The sequence below is a fragment of the Anneissia japonica genome, unplaced genomic scaffold (genome assembly GCF_011630105.1).
Source record: "Anneissia japonica isolate Jap-2015-1 unplaced genomic scaffold, ASM1163010v1 scaffold1489_len2284818_cov182, whole genome shotgun sequence".
Taxonomy (NCBI): Eukaryota; Metazoa; Echinodermata; class Crinoidea; order Comatulida; family Comatulidae; genus Anneissia; species Anneissia japonica.
In genome coordinates, this window is record NW_022698455.1 from 264,548 (window position 1) to 275,369 (window position 10,822).

The 10,822-nt window shown below is 35.5% G+C and overlaps 1 protein-coding gene across 1 annotated transcript; it reads left to right on the top strand.

Annotated features, from left to right (window-relative positions):
* The first annotated feature begins 2,577 nt into the window (after positions 1–2,577).
* On the top strand, positions 2,578–7,401 carry LOC117102546 (uncharacterized protein PFB0145c-like). Its single transcript, XM_033242837.1, has 2 exons — positions 2,578–2,716; positions 5,654–7,401. The coding sequence occupies exon 2, from the start codon at positions 5,660–5,662 to the stop codon at positions 6,749–6,751; it is 1,092 nt and encodes a 363-aa protein (XP_033098728.1). The 5' UTR covers positions 2,578–2,716; positions 5,654–5,659; the 3' UTR covers positions 6,752–7,401.
* Positions 7,402–10,822: the final 3,421 nt, after the last annotated feature.

Below are 10,822 nucleotides of genomic sequence, written 5' to 3' on the forward strand. Positions count from 1 at the left end.
AACAGACTAACTTGCAATATTAAATGCTGCAAATATATACAAATTTTAAACGTTAAAGCATGTAATGAGCTAAAAATGACTAGTTAAATTCCATATTTGAAATTTTCTAATTTGTATATATTTTAGAAATTTACAGTTAAAAATTTTAATGGGTAAAAAAATTCCCTGTCCACAATGCAGTAGCCAGGATTTTCAAACAATGCGGGACAATATCAGTGTGGGCCCACTTTGTGTAAATTCAAATTGTGGACCCATTTTCTTAAAAGTTGACCCATTTTACGCAAAAATATGAAGAATCTGGACCCACTTTCTTAAAATAATTGTGTGGGACTGTCCCAATTGTCCCAATAGCTGGCTACGGCATTGCCTGTCTATACGGACAGTTTAATGCTCTCCTTCTTTTTGGATGGTAAACTATTAAAGGACTTTAACATTAAAATATACGGTAGCGAAAACTGTTTTTCGATCTGTTTCTTGTCAAGTTAATAAATTATGCCTTATTGATCCCTTTCAAATAACCTAAAGTACTCTAAATTTTAATTGAATTTTTGAAGTTTCCCTCTTCAAGAAAAGGAATCTGTGAGTGTTAAAGAAGTTTCCCGGCCAACCGGGATTCGAACCCGGGACCTTTTGCTTTCATGCAGTCGCCTTAACCAACTGGACCACTAGGATTTCGTTAAGAATTTAAATCCAAATTAGAAGAAAAAGGAAGTTCACACTCTTGAACATGCGTTCGGTGCATGACAAATAACGATCATAATACGGTCCTCATCTTAAACATTTTATAGGACAGGATTTAAATGATTGATGGATGAATGAATGAATGAATGAATGAATGTATGAATGAATGAATGAATGAATGAATGAATGAATGAATGAATGAATGAATGAATGAATGAATGGACGGACGGACGAATAAATGGATGCATAGATGGATGAATATAGCCAATTACGTTCCATTTTTCTTATGAATGAGACGTCCGGTTATACAATCTTAGGTGTTGCATCTGTGAAAAAAAAATTTCCCTTGCAGATGGGAATTGATCCCAGACCTTCAATCAGACAGACATTCTCAAATACGGTGCCTAAACATTTATAGATCTTTTTTTTTAACAGGGATGAATAAAGAATACACACGTGACAATTTTTTGTACTTTGTAATTTAATTTGTACAGTAACGGCATGACCTAAATTAAATTTTGTTTTTGGCAAATTGTTTTTATTATTATTTTTGTATAGATTTAATAATGAACATTTAGGTAGGTACAATATTTAATTTCAATTTACTATTAGCTCCAATAGGCTAATACTTTAATAATAGACATGTAAAAAATATACCTCTGTTCACACGAGGCTAGGCCAACGCCTCAGCTTACCATCTGCAAAATGACAACGATGATAAATTAATGACAACGATATCCGATTATGCTAACGATGATGATGATATGGTAATGCTGGTGGCACTGGTGGTGGTGGTGATGATGACGATAATTTGATGATGAAGTGGCGAAGCGGATGAGGAAGAGGACGAGAAAGAAATGGACAATGATATTTGATTGGTGCCGATATAATCATCAGAGACATCATTCATGGGTTGTTAAAAATATAGATTAATGGCAATGTCTAGATAATTTAACTTTCGGTTCGTTGTGTTGTAGGTTAGGCCCCATAAAAAAATTATTAGTTTATCACCCTATCAAAGAATAAAAACTGATGAGGGAGGGAGGTTTTTTTTTGTTTTTGTTTTTTGCTAATCCCGCCCCCATTTTACCGATGATCACAAGTAAATCAATGGTTAGACACATATATAAAAAGTCATAAGTATGGAATCAAATTTATATTTAAAAAATATGTTGTTGTTGTACCAGTAAGCGTATTTGCAAGAAACCCTGAGCTTTTCAAGTGAAAAAAGATGGAAAAAGGACCATTTAAAATAAAAATATATGTTGATTGAAAAAAAAAAAAAAATCAGATTTTCCCCAAAAGTGATGAGGGAGCGTGTGATAAACTAATAATTGTTTTATGGGGCCTTAACAGGGTGGATCCAGATATTCCCGAAAGTCGGGGGGAGGGGGACGGGACGAAAGTGGGGCCGATCGAGACGGCACTACCATACGGGGGTCCGAGGCATGCCCCCGCAAATTTTTTGTTTTCTAGACGCCCGAAAAAACCTCTGAGGCATTTTGGGCGATCAAATATTTCTTTTTTTTTTTTCTTGCTTTTTTCCCCTTTTACAATAGGGGACGGGGACGGGGCCTGGGCAGCCTAAATCCGTCGCTGGTTAACACAGGAAAGTATACAAAGTGCCTCCTTCAATACACATCTCCTGCTAATACTGTACAATAATCTGTTTGCACTCTCAAACACAGAGAGACCAATTTCTTTATCGCACTTCAAGTGTGATAATTTACCCGCTATCAGTTCATATTGGACTACAACTATGTATATTTGAAAAATGTTCTTTCTACTGCGACATCTGATACTGGGTGTTTATCAGCTGTCTTGTTTGTTATGGTTACTGTAGTCAGCGTTGCTAATAACAACAGAAATTGATAGTGAATATTAGGCTCGATACTATCACAGGTCATCGTGCTACAGATTTTCTCATAACTCCACCATTCCGCGTTTCAAGTGTGCATGAATTCTACCCCTGCTCATACTACAGCTACACTACGGTACACCTCCTCACCTCGTGCGCGTCACCCGTCCGTGTGCCGTGAGTAACAATCATTTAATTTTTATTTATTAATGAGTAGGCCAATTGTCTGCCGAACGTTATTGAAAAAAATGCACAATGATATCCGATTTCGAACCATATTATAAGGCCGTCGCATTGCTGCACATCGGTAAAAAAAATACTGTACAACGAATTATAAAAATGAAAAAGGCGAGTATTGTAGCAAAGGTGGCGCAGGATTTGCCCGACGGGGTCCGGGCCCGGGGGGGGGGGGGGGGGATGTCCACGACGAAAAAAAGTGGGCGTGGTCGCGGGCATCGCTCAAAATCTCTCGAAAGTGTTCCATGGGGCGAAATTAGGAGTTTCAAAGTCTTATTTGATCGATTTTAGTGACTAATAATATATGTAGAAAATACATATAGGCCTACATTTTATTTCTCCCAAATCAAATCTCCATTTTCAATTCTGGGAAGTGAACAGTGATGTTACTGATCTGTCTGAGCAGCTAAACATTAAAAAAAATAAATATGTATATTTGATGTGGGCCTATTATTACAAATTAGAACTAGCAAATAATATGTCTCTTGCCAAACAGACGTATGCATAATTATCGTATCTCATTAAACTTAATTTTAAGCCCAATACCGTATATCTTGCGACCCCCTATTTCTTCACCGTCGGAATTCCTACTTTGCTTTCTCTTGGTCTTGATACTGTATCTCTGGCATAATCATAACCTTGTTTCCCCGCATATAAAATTGCGTTCAACATAAATGCAATAAATTTGCGTGTTACGGACAATCCGCAATTAAGACGAAGATGATTTATAAATCAAAAATTTGTATGTGTTGCGAGTATTAAGACGACACCCTGTTTTTTGCGATCGTACGACTTGTACGCGAAAATATCCGCCATTTAATTTATTTAATTATTTAAACTAAATGAGCAATTATTTTAATAGAGAGCCTTAGGGAGTGGCACTGGAGCTGTGTTTTAGTTGTGAGAAAAATCCTGCAGTGATGACAGGGTATGGACCAGGAGAATAGGATTGGAAAGCAAGCATCTATACCAAGCTACACCACTCAGTACACCCAGGATGGCAGTGGTAGGGGTGCCAGCGACTTCTGGACACCCTGACTTCTGCCTTAGGGTGAAATAAGATACAAATTATAAAGTGCATATGTCGGTTGGTCGCATTCGACGTTACTTCAATCCAATTTTGTAAGATGAAAAATCCTTTACAAGACAAGACAAGTGGTCAGAAGATGTACAGTAACAAAAAACAATCCATATAAATACATCAAACCACAATCACCTAGCGTTTGCATTGGGAGACATTCTTGAAATTACCGTAAAACCCGCCCCTCTCGAAAACTCGATTGACGCCTTCGTATTTGTCATTACGGATTATAGCCCATGATGGCTCAAAAAACAAATTCATTTGAGTAATTGATTAAAAAATGAATAAAACTTATTTTTGTGTTTTTTTTGTTGTTGTTGTTGTTTTGTCTTGTTTTTTTTTTTTTTTTTTTTTTTTTCTGGAGGCAACGAAGAATACAAATTTGCCTGTTAATTTCGCTGCCTAACAGTGTTTCCGCCCGGAAGTGCACGTTTCTCATCAATCATCATCATCGTCGTCATCATCATCATCATCATCATCATCATCATCATCATCATCATCATCATCATCATCATTATCATCATCATCATCATCACCGTCATCGCATCATCATCATCATCATCATCATCTTCATCATCATCATCATCATCTTCATCCTCATCATATTTTAGCAGTATTTCGATAGCCCATATTTTATAGACCTAAACATCAATACATTTCATAGTTACCAACTTGAGAGATTTGAAATGCGTGAGTGACTATACCAGTTGGCTGGGGTGGGGGTCCAAGCGACAGGGGAACCACCCCCCTCCCCCACCCAACTGGTGCAATACAGGTACCGGTACATAAGCAAAAATATTATAAAGCCAATTTGAGTTTCAATGTAGGCCTATGTTTAATTTGAGCACCCGAACTATGTAGACCTACACAAACATATCATTACTGATCAATGTTTATTACCGTAACTCGTTAGTGAAATAAGTAGGGCCTTCAAGGAAATACTGTACTCTCCTCATGACTTACTGCATCACCGTTTTTATAGTTTTAATACCACCAATTTCTTCTAATTTTAAATACATTTTCCCCTGAATTTGTGATAAATCGTTATCACGCATAGACAAATTTAGGATCACGCATGTGTTTCTGCAAAATGTTTAATCAAAAATCACTTTGAAAAGCGGGAACGTCCCACACGATGCGAGACGGTTGGTAACTATTTTAGTCATGAAACAAAAATAATTATTGATTACACCAAGGAGGCATAAAAATAGACTAGCATGAGTTAGACAGCATGTTATGATAACTACAAAACGTCAGTTTTCGATAGTTCGTGAAAAGATACCAATACTTATTTCCGCGTGTCTGCGTTCCTAGAAGTGTTGCCATGCAACCTTCTTGTGGCCGCCTCGGTAATGCTATTTCGCCACAGCCTTGTCGAATTCATAATTTGCCATACATCGACTTCCAATAATGTACATACTATACAGTAATTGTATTATTCATGTTACCTAAGGGTAGATTGTGTAGTAAATTCGCAATCGATAATACAGATACTGTACCCTACGAGGCCCATGGAAGCTGGGATTGAAAAGGGGAAAATGATTTGGCATACGTTATTTGACTGATCATTTGCCTTAATCTAAATATTGGCCAATTTGTAATACAATGATTTCGAGTAAAAAAGCATTTAGTCCCAAGTTATCTCATTATTTATATCACATGTTTTCAGTGATGTGAATACAAATTTGCGCTCCGCTGCATGCTATCGATTCAGTAATTACAGAATACCTGCCACTTATAGTAGGCCTTGATTATATGGGTACAATAATTGAACTTTTTATTCTCTTTCACTGCAGAACATTATGGCTGATACAACTAACGATACAGAGGCTTTGATACCGGCTAGTAATGGAAACAATAACGAAGAACACGCCAAAACGAAGGAGGTAGGCAGTCACGAAGAACACGTAGAAGTCGAGAAAAACAATGAACAAAAACAAGATGAGGAAACTGAAAAACCAGAAGTCCAGACTGATGTGAAGAATGATAATGGAAAAGATGGAGGTCAAATAGAAAATTGTGATGCAAATACGGATGATAATTTGGTGAAAGTTAAAGAAGAAAATGATGTTGAAAATGACACTTCGAGTAAGAATGACAATCAAACGGATGAAAAAAACTCAGATGAGGCGAAGGATGAGGAAACAATCCAAGAAACAGACGATAAAGTAAATATCAATGAAGCAAACGAAGACCAAACGAATGAATCCTCCGTCACGTCGACGTCGGAACCTGCTGAGATGGGTTCTGAAACTAAAACAGACGACAATACAAACTCAACACAAAACGATACAAATCTGGAAGAAATGGAACCTGAAGAACTTAGGAGAAAAATAAGCGATTGCATATTAAAATCAGATACTCTTCAAATTGAACTAGACATGGCTCATGCTAAAGTTCTTGAACTAGAAGACAAAGTTAAGACGATGAGCGAAAAGAGGAAGAAAAGTTCAGAATCTATGTCCAGTAATGAAGCTCGGGAAAAAGCGAAACAACGAGATGGACTAGCTTTCCAAGCTGACTATTTTGCGCGGGAACTATCTCAGCAACAGAACACCGAAGCATACCTGAGAGAAAAATTAACCGAGACACTTGAAGAGAAGGAGGAATTGGAAAGGAAGAATAAAGACTTGCAGTTACGATTAAAGAGATTTACAAAGGACGATCAAGCTAAAGACGAGAGGATAGCAAGAATGGAGAAAGAGTTGCATGATATTAACACCGAAGTACAAGAAATGGAAAAGTTGATTGATCAATCGTCACTAGTTAAAATTCAAGAGATGCGACACAATAGAACCTCAACCGCACCAAATGGTGAAACTCTGCCTCAAGCTTCAGTCGGCAGACAACAAACAGCACCTTCGCCTACGTCAAAAACCTGCGTCATAATATAATGTTGTGTCAATGCGGATTCACTGTGAAATCTTGAATGCAACTTCAAGTTTAGAGTTGCTAAAAAGGACGATTTGTCATTCCTGCTTCTGGTTACTCTATAGATGTCGTGTTATATTGCAACATTGACTACATATTATGAGAATCATTGTGATTGGCTGAGGGAGTAAATGTCATGTCTTCTGAAGTCTGCAATGTGCTACTACAAGTGAAAGATATTAAATTGTGACAGGAAATATGGAAATTATCCTAACGCTTCTAAATATTTCGATCGTCGCGGTCGTCATTATCTTGTTAACCATGAACATTATCATAAACGCATTTCATATTATCTCTGACGTCATAGGTAGATGCATTTTGAAAAGCGGTGCTGTATAAGATAAAACTTTGTTTCACGAACTCAAATGCAGAAAACGTGAAATTTGGTAATACATTGTAAATATGACTCAAATTATTATGCCTGTTTGAACAAATACTCTTGTTCGGAGATAAAGAACAAAAATGACTGTATGACATCAGTCTAAAAGAATCATGGTGGTGTATGTAGGTATACGATTGAATGACGGGGAGTATTGGGATGAGGAGTTGATGAACGAAATTGTATTATTTAGTCTCACCAAAGTGATTATTTTAATTTTATGCAAAAAAAAAACCAAACAAACAGCATATTTAATATCAATACTTGTATACAACATTTTACCTCATTGCTAATAGAGCTTTACGTACAATACGTTCCTGTCTGTATAATATGCCCCTACGTTATAAGTACCATTCCTTCGATTTTAACTAAGCTTTAATTGTGTTTATTCTTGTATATTTATAATATAATAATCGAGCCGTCACTTCTGGCCTTTATGGGTCGGGAGCCGGGATTGCGCGCGAAAGTGACAGTACAGAAGGACGCCTCTGTTTCTGCATAGAGAAAATAGAACAATGGTTTCTGCAAGAGGCTTTTATGTTACAACCCAATAGTCCAGCCATGTCGAGCTAACGTTCGGTTAAAAGTCAAACTTAGCCTTCTAGCAGATTCTCTGAAAAGTCCTTGAAACACTTCTCACGCATCTGCTCAAAGATTCAATTTATTTATATATCAAATATTAGGTGCTATTGCAACACTATTTATAATATTAATATTTCCAAAATCTTTGTTCACGATATGAGTTGTTCCACAAGACTACCCCATAAATTGAAGTTTAAGTATAAAACAATGCACAGCGCATCCTGAAAACTAAACTTCAAACATTCGTGCAGATAGGCCTACTTATCTGACAATACCGATAATATCTGGACTTCGTTTTCTTAGATCATCTGTGTGCTATATTAATCGCTTGGCATATACGTATATGTAAATTCTTGTAATATTAATTTATCATCAGTCGCATTGTTTAGCTTCGTAGTAATATAGATTCAAATAGAATTGTGCAATTATAGGCCTATATACGTCATTCAAACAACCATTTGTCTTCCGATAAATCTGACCAATTATCCTGGATAAAAGAATATCGTAAGAATGCATAAACTATCTCAACAGTACATCGAGATAATGATATATGCATATAATATGCTTATATTATTAGCCTATATACTCTCTAGCGACGGCGATAATATTTGTTAAAGATATACAATACATTGGCTGTTATGCTAATGAACTATTAAAAATATAATTTAATTTTTGAATTCCCTACTTTTTTATACTGAAGTAAATTATTAGCTCTCAATTAAACATTAGGTCAAGGTAATATTCTTCTATAATTCTCTTCCAGTCCCTGGTAATCAAATCAAATCAAAATTTATTCACTTCCTCTTGAATGAATACAATTGCAAGATATTTTTTTAATAAGTATAAATTAAATATGAGGAATAAATCAACTGAATAATTTTCGTAGTAAAGGTAATTTGTTTTCGAGACTGTGTTTCATTTATAACACTGAGTCGAAAACAAATTAATAATTTTACTTAGTTTCAACATTTTAGATGAACCATTAAATATAAATCTTTATGAGTTATAATATTACAATAATTAGAAATTTATAACGTGTTAATCAAATCAAATTTATCAAAGGCAATATATATCTAGAATAATTTCGTTGTTTCTAGATTTTTCCTGAAACTAAATTTCGCAGGATAGTTTACACCTCAAACAATTATGTTGCGGTGGTGCTTCTTTGATTAGTGGTATCATGTATATGTACGTACAATGTACAGATATATATATATATATATATATATATATATATATATATAATTTTATATAACTATTTTTTAAGTGGCGTATGTTTGGGTGTCTGCGGGACTGGAAGGTAGAGTGCTGTGGGATGGAGATTTTCCCCGGAGAGCACACTCAAGGCTCTGAAGTAGTAGGATCGAGAAGTGGACCCCTCTGGAGACAACTGTTGACCGAGGAGGCCCGGGCCACTGTTTTCTGTATTGAAGTATGATCAAGTAGCTATGTTCGTTCTTCTTTTTCCAAATCTGTCCGAGTCCAAACATCAGGTCGCACTATACTATTCCAATTGACCACCATGTGTCATATTTAAAGTTGCATTTTGTATAATATTGTATAGGAAAGTGCGAGTTTGATAAAGGCAAACCTTTTTTTATATGAAAGTAGATACTGTAATTAGAAACCAATTCCATTGCAAAATATATGTAAATAAAATCAAATGGTTATAAAATCTGGTGGTTTTATTTATTTCTGTGAATACTATTTCATACGCAACGAAATTCAGTAAATGTAAGTGGCAAGAAACCAAGAAGACTGGACCTGCTGTGTCTGTAGTATCGAATTAACTTGCGTATTTTAAGCTACAGGATTAAATAATATATTTAAACCGAAACTTTATTCTGAAACGAAATGAAATCTAACTCTAATTTATAGTTGTCCTCTTAAGCTGTTTTTGAGGTGTGTGTGTGTGACGGGACTAGTCTGGAATTGATTTTGAAAGTGAAATGCACTTTAAAACAAGAAATAAGTGGTGATTAAATTATAAGTTATAAAAGTATATTATAATAGTTATTAATGTAATAAAAATATTTGTCAATGTCCATGTTCCCATTACAGCTTTATTTTATTAGATTTTTTTGCATAGTATGATTCCAAACCATCTTTGGTTCATTATTCTTTCTTTAGCATGTGAGGCCTACCTATATTTTTCTGAAAAGGCCAATACTGTACATGTATATACTATTTTACCTAAACTCAATAGGTCATATTTGCTTTTTATACAAATCAAACAGCTAGGCCTTCGTTTGTTCCACTTTAAAAAATCTAAAGCCGGAAACAGCCCACCCTGAACATTTAAACACCTATAGAATGTATGCTCGGTTTCTCAGGGGAACGTTCTATAATGATGCAGATCAGAGCTTTGGTATTCGAACTTACCAGACACCCATTGTACTGTTGCAATGAAACAAGCAATGTAATGCGTTATAACATATACACTTGTGAACTATGACTCCTAAATTCTTTCAAATTTGAGTCAGTTCTTTTCAAGAATTTAGAATTTGCAAAGGCATCACCTAGGTTAGATCTAAATTAAATTCAATAGCATGTTACTATATCGTTTAGTTTTCAACTTCATGTATACACAAAAGCTCATTTGAAATTGTTTTAAATGTTAAGGCATGGGTAAATAAATGTAAATAAAATATATAAGAGGAGTGGACGAGTGAGTGAATAAATAAAGAAAATTAACGACTGGGCTGATATTAATTTGTCCATATATGAGTGAAATAGCATATTTTTATACATTTTAGTTTCCAAATTCATGTAATATACAGAGGCCAAAAGGAAATTAGTTGTAATAAATAAAATATATCAATAAAACATGGTGGCCCATAGCTAGCAAAGCGACGTTGGCAAGCGTCGGTAAGTGTCGGGGTCGGATATCTGACGTTGGTACGACGTTGGAGATTGGTTGCAAAATTTGGTCGGAGAGGTAACGTCAAACCAACATTGGAATTTCACGTTGGCCCAACGTATGAATATATTTGTCGATTTTCCGATGTCGTCCCAACGTTGGTAAGCCGTCGTAAATATTCAGTCTGACTATGGACGTTGGTACAACGTCACG